Raw genomic sequence first — 13,247 nt, forward strand, 5'->3', positions numbered from 1 at the left:
AGTGTTTAATTAATGGCCAGTTTGTGTGTCATCAGTAGTTAAGATCTTGGAGAAATTAGTGAGGGACCATATACAGCATTGGGCAGATGAGGGTAATGTTATCTGTGAGAGTCAACATGGATTTGTAAAGGGGCACTCTTGTTTTAGTAATATACTTGCCTTTTATAATAAAAGTTACAAGAGCAGTAGATGAGGGAAAGGCATATACTGCCATTTTCTTGGACTTAGCAAAGGCATTTGACAGGATGCCACATGATAAGCTGATATTTAAGTTGCAGCACATGGGTCTGGATGTCAGGTTGGTCAACTGAATTCAGGATTGGCTGTCTGATAGGTATCAGAGAGTTGTGTATGGTGGGGCAGTTTCAAGGAGGCAGAGGGTTGTAAGTGGGTCACACAAGGCTCAGTACTAAGACCTATATTGTTTAACCTTTCTATCAATGACCTTGTCATTGGATTGCAGGGGTTATTCAGTCGTTTGCAGATGATGCGAAGCTGGGAAGGGTTATTAGTAATAGTGCAGATGTGGTAGCCCTGCAAGAGGATTTGAATAAGCTAGACAGATGGGCAAATGAATGGGGGTGTCGGTTCATGCAGCAATCTAAGGTCTTGAAGTTTGGGACATATTGATGGGAGGCTGCATACTCTATTGGAGGAGCTATACTGGAGGAAGTAGGGGAGACAAGATCTGGGGTTGATGATTGATAGAAACCTGAAATGTAGGGGGCATATTGCAAAGGTGGTGAAGGTAACACAGATTGCTGCAATAATGAGGACACTGACCTGCAGTAGGGGAGACAAGATCTGGGGTTGATGATTGATAGAAACCTGAAATGTAGGGGGCATATTGCAAAGGTGGTGAAGGTAACACAGAGGATTGCTGCAATAATGAGGACACTGACCTGCAGAGATGAGTTATCATTCCATTGTATAAGACTGATCAGACCACACTTAGACTATTGTTTTCAGATTTGGTCCCAAGGATTTGAAGGGGATAAATTAACTGTGGAAAGGGTACAAAGGCAGATAACAAAGACAGTTTCAAGACTGTACAATGTTAGTTATGAGGATCGGCTGAGAGAATGTGGACTGCAGAGTTTGGTGGATGGAAGGAGAGGTGATATGATTGAGACTTTTAAACTGTTGAGAGGTGGTTACAGGGTTGACACTGGGGTGTTCTTTTGCTTGGTTGAACAGCAGGAAGGGGCCATCCCTGGAAGTTCAAAGGAAACTGTGAGCAAGAGGGTGAGGAGCATTTCTTTGCATGGAGGGTGGTTGAACCATGTAATACATTGCCTGATAGTGGTGAGAGCGAGAACGGTCAATGAATTTAAGAAGTGGTATGATACTTTGTGTTTCCTAAGAGGTACCTCCCACAATGAGTCTTGATAGACTCTGTGTTTCTTAGGAAGGACCTCCTGCGATGAGTCTTTTGACTCCATCGCGGAGGCCAGAATAATAATAATAATAATAATAATAATCACAATTATGGTCAGTCAGATCTAATTGACTGTACCTGAAACACTTTGGAGAACATAAAAAAAACATTCAGAACTATTATGACAAGTCAAGACTAATAGACAATGCCTTGGATTCCCTTTTACATAGGATCAAATGGAAGAAAACAAATATTCTACACAGAAGTCATTGTAAGTCGGGGTGTTTTTGGAATTAGTAGCAGCTTTAAAACATTCTTAGAACCTCAAGTATCAGTTTACCAAAATTCTGGGAGGCACTCATTTTAAGATCAAATTAATACTTATCTCTCTTTATCCAACAATAGATGGTGCCAGTTAGGACTTCAGTTCCTTGTGTTGTCAGTTAAATTTTTTTTTTTTAAAGTGGATCCCACTAAAGTTGATTGTCACTGTTCATGTACTATGAGAAACTGCTTTTCATTCTTTGAGAATGCCAGTGAAATATCAGCAAATTAGTTTAAATAAATATTAATTTTTAATTTGTCTGTTTTGAATCAATACCATTAATCAAACATAATTTATTAATATTTCATAAGTTTTATTTAAAATTTTGATGACTCATAATTTTATCATAATTCTCTCAGGTATATTATAAATCTGCTTATCGCATGGAACTGAAATTTCGCCCAGAAGATATTTTTTGTAAATGTGCACATGCTGATCGTTTCAACACAACTAATTTTGTAATGAAAGTTATTCGTAGGCGCAAGAAACTTCCTGATGGTAGTGGTAACAATTCATCAGAAGGGCAGTTTGAATATAGAGCAGAAATAATGGGTATTGTTGGAACAACATACAAATTCAAAGGTTAGTTTGTAATGTTTTTAAGTGGCATAGTTGCAGTTATTTTTTCACATTGTTATCCATATTGTTGATTACTTTGCCATACAGTGAAATCCTTGTGAAACATGTCTTTATGCATATACGAGGGTGGTCTGAAAAGCTCTTGTCCTAACAATGAAAAAACGAATTTATAATTTCAAAATTATTTTTATTTTTCGACATAATCTTCCTTAAGACTAATACATTTATTCCAGCAATACTCCAGCACCATTATCCTGTCCCTGTAATGATTCTCAGTAAGATCTGCAAAATCTACTAAGATCTACCCTTCGAAAGCTTCAATCACCTCTTGATTCGAAGAAAAATGCTGACCAGTGAGGAAGTTTGTTTTGGGAAGAGATAGAAGTCAGAGGGAGCCAAATTTGGGGAATAGGGTGGATGTTCCGAAAATTCATAGTGCAGATTCCTTAATTATCCCATTGCCAAAACACCTTTGTGGGTGGGTGCATTGTCCTGATGAAGGATGATTTTTTTCTTCTGCAAACAATCTTTTATCACTAATTTTTTCATCTAGTCTGGTTAAAAGATCGGAATAATATTCCCTGGTTATTGTTTTACCCTTTCAAGATAATTAATAAACAAAAAATGCCTTCAGCATCCCAAAACACCGATGCCATGACCTTTCCTGCTGATGGAATCGACTTTGTTTTTGGCGCTGAACAACCGGTCATGCAATACCATATCATGCACTTGATCAATGATTTCTGGTGGTGTTACACTTCTTGGACGTCCTTCATGTGGATCATCTTCAAGGCTGGTACAGTCATATTTAAACTCTGCAGCCCATTTCTTAATTGTTGAAAATGAAGGAGAAGAGTGCCCAGAAACTTTTATGAACTCTGAATGAATTTCTTTTGGCATTAAACCCTCTTTTATAAAGATTTTTATAAATGCACGTTACTCAATTTTATCCATTTCAAGGGATACAGACAACACTTTTGCTTCAGCCAACTGTATAAAACAAACTGCTTGATAGAATGATTTGCAATTTCACAAAAATGGTTATAACAGATGTACCAACTTAGAAAAAAAAAAATCTTGCAATAGTGTTGCAACTTATGGTCAAGGCCGAGAATGTTTCAGACCACCATTGTATGTTATCCTAATTTTTCTTTTAGAAAGGGTTCCTTTTGGGTTTTATTTGTGTAAAGTGATGAGATTTATATCTGTTATGATTTCTTCATATTTGCATACTATTTTAACTTCATGTTGATTGGAGATGTGAAAAATGCTGAGTTTTAATTTTTAAACTGTGCACAGTTTACTCTATTTGTATTGTTGGCTTAAACCAGAAGAATGAGGGTGCAACAAAATGAAAATATATTCTGGTTGGGACATCAGCTGAATAAATAAGACCCATGCTGTTTTTATTGGTGAACTGGGTCAAACAGCAAAAAAGTCAGCTGCTGGAACAAACTCATACTTGACATCAGCAGAATTTGAGATTGGCCATAAACATAAGTTATCTATAACTGAATATTATATATAAACAAGAATTATCCATTCCATGTTCCAACTACTCTCCATGCAAAAAAAAAAAAAAACCATCTTGCCCTCTTACCACCTTATTTTGTAACTTCTAGGAATGCCTCTTTTCTTTGTTCCTTCTCATTGATTGACCTATATCTGAGAAAAATCTACCCATTGTCAATTCTGTAGATATTTCTGAATGATGATGGTCTGTCATGTTATCCCTTTATCTTCTGTCCTTGGTGTAATTTGCACATCCCCAGTCCACCCCTCATAATTAAACATCGTATAGAGCAGATTGTGTAAAAATCACTTTTGTTATGCGTCTCTGTATCCTCATCAAATCCTTGACCAGATATGAGTATATTAATCCAGATGCAATTTGATCAGGTTTTTATATGGTGGAATTACTACTCTTATTTCTACCTGCAAGTCATTATTACAGCAATCCTCTGGGTTACTTTCACCAGCTTCACAGTGTTTCCTGAACTTCATATTTTTATTGACTATCACTCCAAGATCCCTTGTCTCCTCCACTTTCTCTAGTAGTTTCTTCAATTGGAACAAAAAAAAAATGGAATAGAAAAACAACTTGAGCCCTCTCATGGCTTATGTACTATAGGTTTACAATCTTTCATGAATGGAAACCACAATAAAAAAAAAAAAAAATCGGTAACCTGATATATCTCCCAAAAAACATGGATAATGAAAGTGCATCTAATGAGAATTACCTGTAATAGAAACCAAAGATACATGGAGATGGTGAAGGAAGGCCACTGGCTACAACTGCAGTGGGTGACCAACATCTGCTCGGTGAAATAGAAGTGCCACCCTGAATCAGCTATGAATTTACCTTGTGTTGGCTACAGGAACATTGATATCTCTTTCCACTCTGTGGGGAAGGCTTTATGAAAGTGGTCCGAAGGTGCTAGGCAACCAGTAGTCTGGTTCCCCTATTTCCATATCACAGGAGAGAATGTTTGAAATGGGCCAGTCTCCACATCAGCTTGACCCAAGACCAATGAGGTTGGTATTGCATAGATGTCCCAATTTGCTCTACAGAGAGTGATACCAGGCATGCTCTAATATGTGGAGAACCCAGTACATTAATGACAGAGGTAGTGTGATGGTTTATTGCAGCATCTTGTTTGGTGGACTTAACCGATACAGATGAGGTCCTGGACCTATATATTTATATATATGCAGGTGTAATAGAGACATTTATCCTACAAGACAATGATTGTCCTCATCGGGCGAAGCTTGTGGATCTTCAAAAAGAGTAATATGTATGTCCTGGCTGGCAAGGTCTCTTGACCTTAATCCTATTGGGCATGTCTGAGATGCCTTAGATGTTGCTGTTCAACTCCCCTCACCAAAACCTTGGATTTATACTTTGTAGGAGAAATGGTTATTATCAGCTACTATATACCATTATAAACAGTATGAAATATTGTTGCAAGTGCTGCATGGCTCTGAAGAGTGAACCACATTGCTTATTAAGCACTTTGACCATCTCACTTATGCCTCTTTCACACTTATATCATACTGCTTACTGTATTATATAAAAGTTGATAACTCAAAAATTATGATTATTTTTCTCTTTGTTCCTTAATTTATGAAAACCAGCATATTTGCAACTATGGGTGTTGTTGCAAATATACTTTTCTTGCAGGGCAATTAATGCAGTTTAAATGCTGTATTAATTATAAATGTTAAATGTCAGCATTGGATTACTTTTGTTTCCAATATCAGTATCGTGACATAAGTCTTCTAGCAGAAGATTGATAATAATTATAATGTGAGTAAATGCATTTTTGGGGGGGAGGAGATACACACACAGGTGCATGCACACACACATGAAAATTATGTGTGTTTTTGTGACTTTTATAATTTCTAAGTTCCTTACTATTTGTCAGTTTATTTTTGACAGATTAAACTTCTAATTATATATTTTCCATTTATAGGTTTAATGGATTTTCAGATACTTCCAATGAAGCATAATGGTAATAACATGTATGAATCTTTTGTAAATGACCTTGTTCCAAATGGAATACATCTTAATTCATGGCTAGCAAAAGAGGCTCCAATGTTCCTCTTGCCACCTTTGTTTTCTCGAATAGAAGCGCCTTCTGCCTATCATTATCGAAGAGAAGCACAACATCGTATGCCAAGTAGAAGTTATGACCTGAAGGCAAAGAGTTGCTTACCTTCACATATCATCACAAGAAGTAAGCTGTATTATTAAATAATTATTTAATAATGCTTATAATACAGGTCATGAAATATATAGGAAATTTTTTCATGAAGGACATAAATATTGCAAACAGTACTCTCAAAAGAACAAAGTGGTTTTAGACAGAGAAAATCATGTAGCTGTTTGTCTTAAAACAAATTGTTGCGGGGGGGGGGTGGATGAGAATTTAATTTGGAGATGCATTTAGCTTTTGTAGATTATGAGAAAGCTTGGATAAAATACATAGAGAAATATTATTGAATGTAATGAAAACACATGAATATCCATCACAATTTAGCTCAAGATATACATAGTTTATAAAAGACAGAAATGAAGTTATATATTTAATTTGTTACATAAAATGAAGTGTGTAATAAAATTTAAATTAGTATTAGTATATTGAAAACAACAAAGCAAGGTACCCAGTTAAACAGAACTATTATCAATACAATGGTGTATGCAGATGAGCAGATAATGTTACATGATAAATGGAGATAGCTTCAAAAATGAGTTTGAGTTAAACTAACAATACAATGTATATATTTCACAAAAGAAAAGAAAATCATCATTTAAGAGCAGAGATCAGAAATAGTCATAAAAGATAAAGTAATAGAACAGATGATGCCAGCTTAATTATTTGGTTGTGTAATGACATATTTAAAAGACATATAGATGGCAAAATAAATTTTAGAAAATCTGTGGAAAATCAGTTAAAAGGATACTGAATAATAATACAGAAACCCAGTTTAAATTTTATAAAGTAATGGCTGCTGCAGATAATATATGAATTACTATAATTAAAATTATAGTAATTCATTTGTTATCTGGGGAATCTGACTACCATAAAGCTAGATAGAGGGAAAGGCAGAAACTTGTAGTTTCTTGATCTCACTATTTAGTGGTAGCAATACAGGTCTAATTAATGAGTTATCAGCATTTATTAATTTTATACTACTTAGTAAAATATTCACTGAAACTGATCTTTCAGAAAGATCAAAGTGAAATATACAAGTCAGAAATGAGATTTTTTAAGAAAAATTAAAGAATGTACAAAATTAGAACATATAAAGACATCAGAAGAGAGCTTGGTATTAATAGTTTAAATGAAAAGATCACAGAATACAGAAAATAATGGAAAGAGCATTTATATAGTGAAATATTTGTTACCAAAAGTGGATATTATTATTATAAACCTCCATGGAGTCAAAGACTCATCGTGGGAGGTCCACTGTTATACACACAGTTTATCATACTGTGCTTTAAATATATTCGCTGTCTCTGCACACACCACACTCTCGGGCAAATCATTCCAATCACTCGCCACTCTCCATGCAAAAAACCTGCTCCTCATCCCTGCTCACACTCTCCTTATACAGCTTCCAGGAATGACCTCTTGTTCTCCTGCTATCCTCACCCATTCTGTGCAAAACCTTCCTGACATTAATCTGGTAACAACCTCTTAACAGCTTATGTCTCAATCATATCCCCTCCTCCTCCTATCCACCAATTTCTGCAAATTGCATTTTGTCAATTTGTCTTCATACTTTACATTCCAGAGACCAGAAACCACCTTAGTCAATTGCCTCTGAACTTTTTTTGAACGCAATTTCATCTTTTTGAAAACCAGGTGACCAGATCTGTGCACAGTAATCCATGTGGCCTGATCAAAGCCTTATACAAAGGAACCATAACATCCTTACTTCTACAAGTCAATGTCCTCTGCATCATTCCCATTATCTGCTATGTTGTCTTCACAATTTTAGTAACATGTCCCCGAAAGTTTAGGTCTTTGTCTACAATCACTTCCAGATCTCTCATCTCCTCTACCTCTTCCAAGATATTTTCAGATTGTGTACTTTACGTCTCATCTCTGCTTCCCAAATTTCAAAACTTTACACTTTGAAACATTGAATTGACATCCCCACTTATTTACCCATTCAGCCAGTGTATTCAAGTCCTCCTGCAAAGCTACAGCATCCATACTACTCCTGATAGCTCTCCCCAACTTTGCATCATCTGCAAACAACTCCACATCACCATTCAGACCTCTATAAATATCATTTACATACAAATTAAACAGCAATGGACCTAAAACAGACCCTTGAGGTACACCACTAGTAACTTTCCTCTTCTGGGATATCGCTCCTCCATAGACAACTCGCTGATACCTATCAGACAGCCAATCTCTAATCCAGCAAACCCATTTACTGTTCAGCCCCATCTGTTTCAATTTAATTACTGGCTTGTCATGTGGCAATTTATCAAACGCCTTTGCAAAATCTAAATATACCACTGTATATGCAACACCCTTATCCAACGCATTTGTCACTTTATTATAAAAAGTAAGCACGTTTCCAAAGCACGATCTTCCTTTAGTAAATCCATGCTGGCTCAAAGAGTGTTTTTCTGTTATCAATCCAATTCTGAATCTTATTCCTAACTAACTTCTCTAATACCTTGACCACAACTCTAGACACAGACTGGTCTATAATTCAAAGCCTTACTCTTATTACCTCCCTTATGATAAGATCACCCTCTTTCCACTCTTTTGGAACTTGATCCAGTGAGAGACTCATGTTGAAAAGATATACAAAAACTGTTGTTAACTCTCTGGCACATTCCCTCAAGACATGGTGAAATAGCATCAAGCCCCACAGCCTTATTTATGTCAAGTCTATTCAATTCCTCACATTCCTTCTCCTTTTCCACTGCTTTCAAGTTCTGCATGATGCCACATTCACAAGAATGAAATACCTTTTAGAAATTGCTCACTAAATATCTCAACTATATCCTCTGCAGCAGTTATCATTCCTCCGTTTTCACCAATCAATCCCATCCTACCATAATCATTCTTTCTTCTACTGGCAACATATTGAAAAACTCCTTAGGATTTTTTTTTTGGCCGCTTTAGCTAACTGCTGCTGATACTGCCTTTTTGCTACCCTTATCAAGCTATTCACCTTCCTCGCCTGCTCTTTGTACTTCTCATGCAACTGGTTGTTATAAATACTAATTTTGTGTTTCTTCCATAACACCTTCTTCCAGATTGCATACCTTATCTCTTGATTCATCCATTTTATAATCACTCTATTTACCCTCTTAACCTTTAGAATACACTCTGATATTGTCTCCACCAAATAGTTCTTGAGTATGGCCCAAGCAGCATTGACATCCTTTCCATCCAGTTCCTCTTTGCAATTTATTATTGCAAGATGTTTCCTGAGCTTTTCGTAATTACCAGTCTTATAATTCCACATATCCCTTTCTAACAGATGTCCTCAAATGACTGGTCACCCTGCACATGATCACCTCGTGGTCACTCTCACCAACTGGTGGAAGATTTGACACCTCATTTATAATAACATCATCTTGTGAGATGATCAAATCCAATACTCTTGATCCTCGTGTACCCTCTGTTACGTGCTGCCTAAGGTAATTATATTTCAAAAACTCCAAAAATTCATTTTCTTTACCCCCAAATGCAATCTCTTGCTTCCAGTCTATATTACCATCATTAAAGTTGCCCATAATGATAACTCATTTCTTTATCTAGGCCAATTTGCCTATACATTTCCTTCTCATTACCCTCCATATTATCAAGTCTATAGCAACACCCAACTAAATATTTCATTCTGTTTACTTCTACCTTACACCATACTGCCTCAAAACCATGACCACTATTTGCACCTTGCAAATCCACCTTAGATGGGTACAACTCATCTGCTACCATTAACAGTACTCCTCCTCCTCCCTGTCTATCTTCACGAAAAACATATCCGTTCATCTCTATTCCTGTTAGGATGTCATCATCATCATCTAACCACGTCTCACTTATACCAACAATTTTGGGGCAAATAGACTCAAGCAAAGCAACAATTTCATTCCCCTTATTTTGAATACTTCTAGCATTAGTGAAGAAACATAAGAAATCATTACTGCTTCTACAAGTCCTACGAACGTCACTCCTACGATGTGACTCTTCAATACCTTCCCCAGTCACTTCCTCTATATTACCACCAATTTTACAACTTTACTCACATCTAAACTCTTCCCACCCATCCCAGGCCATCTCAATCTGTGTTTGCCTGCTTATACATTCACCTCTGAATTCAGCATCCACATGTTTCATAAAGTTTCTCCCCGTCCACCCTGACTCCCCCCGTTTCCCTGTTCGTGTTGTACCTCCACTCTCTTTTACTTCATTTCATAATATTCACCTCCCCATTTGCAAGTGAACAAATACCCCTCCCTACCCTACTTTTTTGCTCTTTCATATCATTTCGTGCCACTCCAGATATATTCATTACAGTCATTACCTCTCCTGCCAGTAACAATCTCTCCAGCAGACTCGCACCAAAACCATTTAAATGCTGCCTATCTTCTTTATACAATTCCATCCGTCCCTCAAATTCCTCCCGCACACACATTCACAAAATGTACTCCATTCTCCTCACATAACTGCACTAACATATCATTCATAATTTTTGCTCACCTCCTCAATTCATCACTATCATACCTTTGGCAACATGCTGACTACCTTTCCTACCACACTGTTATCTTTTACTTTCCTTAATAATCTCCTTATATCCAATCTGGCATTTTCTTTGTTCCCATCCAAATCATTAGTTTCTACTACAACCACCAACTCTTGTGCTCTCTTATTCCTTATGCCCAATGCTTCAATCACTCTCTCCATTCTACCACCAGGAAAACAAACCTTATGCATCTTCTCATTCACCACACCTCTAATAATGGAATCTCATTAGAGAGCCACTCTCGAATCATTCGATATATCTTTCGCATGGCCATATTTCCTTCTGCTCTTTTTCACTCTTCCATGTATGTCTCTAATTCTTTTCATCTCATTTCGCATGTAGTTCATCTCTTTTCTCATCATCATCATCAACTCTACTTTCATGTCTGCATCCAATATATATATTATATATATATATATATATATATATATTCCTGTCTGACATTTTCATGTAGTTTCATATTATGTCTTTGGATATTTTTGGTCACGCAGCATCTACAGCAGTCCTCACACCAATGCTCTGACGAGGATATCCAAGGATAATTAACTGACCCATTTTCCTTCTCTTGAGCAACATTCTGATCCTGTAATGGAAGCTGCTGATCATGTATTTTAGGAATGTTTGTCATAACAGCAGTAGGCCTGGATGTATCCCAAGATGACATCATGGATCTACTGTCTTGATGTGAAGAACTGGCACAAGGTGAAACTGCAGCTCCAGGTAATAAGAGTGAGACACCACGTTTGATATCTTTTATCACACTTTGTGCAACTTGAAAAGAAGTAGATAATTCAGGTGATACAGAACAAGGAACTAATATTTGGATTTAGACCAAAGGAAATAAAATATCAGTTGCAAGAATAAAGACCAGTCAAGTAGAACAGGCAGATGTGTAATCCTTGATAAGAAGTGATAAGCAGTATTTTGAAATTCACTGTAAATTTTCAATTTCTTTATATAATTAAAATTATAGTAATTTATTATATGAGGCATCCTTGTTGACTAGCATAAGAAAGCTATCTCTTCTGGTTCCCATCTGCCATACGGCCACGGGAGGGTGGCTATATGCTACCATTCTAGGGAAAGATGATTATGAGCAAGGGGGTTTCCCGTTGCCTTCCTTGCCGTAAGTATTTATGACTGTAACCTGTGTGTGTTCACGGGGCCGGTTTGCCTGCTTGCGAGATGAAAAACCCCAGATAAACTGGCAGAAAAAACCCTGCTGCCCACGCCCAAGACCGGCTAACTTGGCTATGGCTGAGGAAGATCCTTAAGCTCCTCACGTCGTGGACGGGAATCGAACCTAGGACACTCCTTCCCCAGGCATATGGTTGCGAAGCGCAAAGAAAGCTATAAAATTGGAGAAAAAAAAAGAAAAATCTGAGTACTCGACCTCACTATTTGGTTGCAATATAGGTCTAATTTCACAATCATCATCAGCCATCGACAGTCCACTGCTGGATGAAGGCTTTTCCAAGATTATTCTAAAGCTGTCTGTCCATGGCTCTTCTTTCCCATATCACTCCTACAAATCTATTATCAATCCACACTGATTTAAATCAGTGTTGTGGTCACATTTCCTCTTGTGGAATCCAATCCACTACTTTTGTCCATCATTTATCTTGTGTTCAAGCAATTTGCCCAGCTCATTGCCACTTCAGATGTTTCACTCTTCCTATAATGATAGACTTTGGTTTGATTTCTTATCCATGTATTCCTTTTGTGATTCAGTCTTGTGATACTTCTTTTCTTCTTGCATACTTCTTTTCATACTAAATTGCATTGTTCTTAATTTCTGAATTTCCTTTGCATTTAATGTTCATGTTTCACAGCCATATGTTAATATAAGAATACATTGGTTGAAAACTTTTCTCTTTAGATGTAGTTGTTGGTAGTTGGATTTTGAATATTGACTGTAATTCTCCAAATGCTTTCCACCCAAGCATCATGTGTCCTTTTTTCACCCATGATATTTCACCCATGATAATCTACTTGTTTAATTTCATCATTATTGACTTTTATTATTTCTAGTTGGACATGGTTATTGAATGTAACTTGAGTATTCTCTAGGCCAGCTGTTTTGCTAGCAATTTGGGGTTCATGGATACGAGTCTGTAATTCATGACTGTAATTGAAGTAAAGGTAACTGTCATCAGCAAAGTGTGAATGGCTTTAATTTATTCAGTTTATCTTTAGATCTTTTCTTCCTAATCAAGAAGTTTGAATATTTCTTCTAGACATGCTGTAAATAATTTTGGAGATATTATGTTATCCCAACTTCTCTGTATTTCCACAGTAAAGATGTTTCCATTGAAATGAATTGCTGCTGTTACATTGGTGTATATGCTGATTTAGTGGTCCTGACATGGCATCTCCACTTGTTGGTATTGCAATGCTTTAAGTATTGCGTGATGCACGCGCGCGCACACACAAAAAAAAAAAAAAAAAAAAAAAAACTGAATCCAAGGCTTTCCCATAATCAATAAAACCAAGACATAATGGTAACTACTATTCATTACATCATTCAGTAATCTGTTGTATAGCTTGAATATGGTCCATTGTACAAAATCCACTTCGAAGGCCTGCCTGTTCTTTTGGTTTTGCTAGGACTAGTTACACAGAGCCTAGGAGCCAATACTTTTGTGAATACTTTGTAAACCACCGATAGTAGACTAATGGGTTGGTAGT

The 13,247-nt window shown here is 36.7% G+C and overlaps 1 protein-coding gene across 1 annotated transcript in view; it reads left to right on the forward strand.

Moving 5' to 3' along the window:
- Positions 1 to 13,247, forward strand: part of l(2)37Cd (general transcription factor IIIC subunit l(2)37Cd) — a 111,749-nt gene that overhangs the window by 19,424 nt on the left and 79,078 nt on the right. Inside the window, exons 2-3 of the mRNA XM_090396676.1 lie at positions 2,063 to 2,285; positions 5,756 to 6,019. Of these exons, the coding sequence (XP_090252802.1) occupies positions 2,063 to 2,285; positions 5,756 to 6,019 (487 nt within the window). The remainder of the gene's footprint in view (positions 1 to 2,062; positions 2,286 to 5,755; positions 6,020 to 13,247) is intronic.

This window comes from Typopeltis vanoorti, chromosome 8 (assembly GCF_054136105.1).
Source record: "Typopeltis vanoorti isolate ZY-2024b chromosome 8, IOZ_Tvanoo_1.0, whole genome shotgun sequence".
NCBI classification, from domain to species: Eukaryota; Metazoa; Arthropoda; class Arachnida; order Uropygi; family Thelyphonidae; genus Typopeltis; species Typopeltis vanoorti.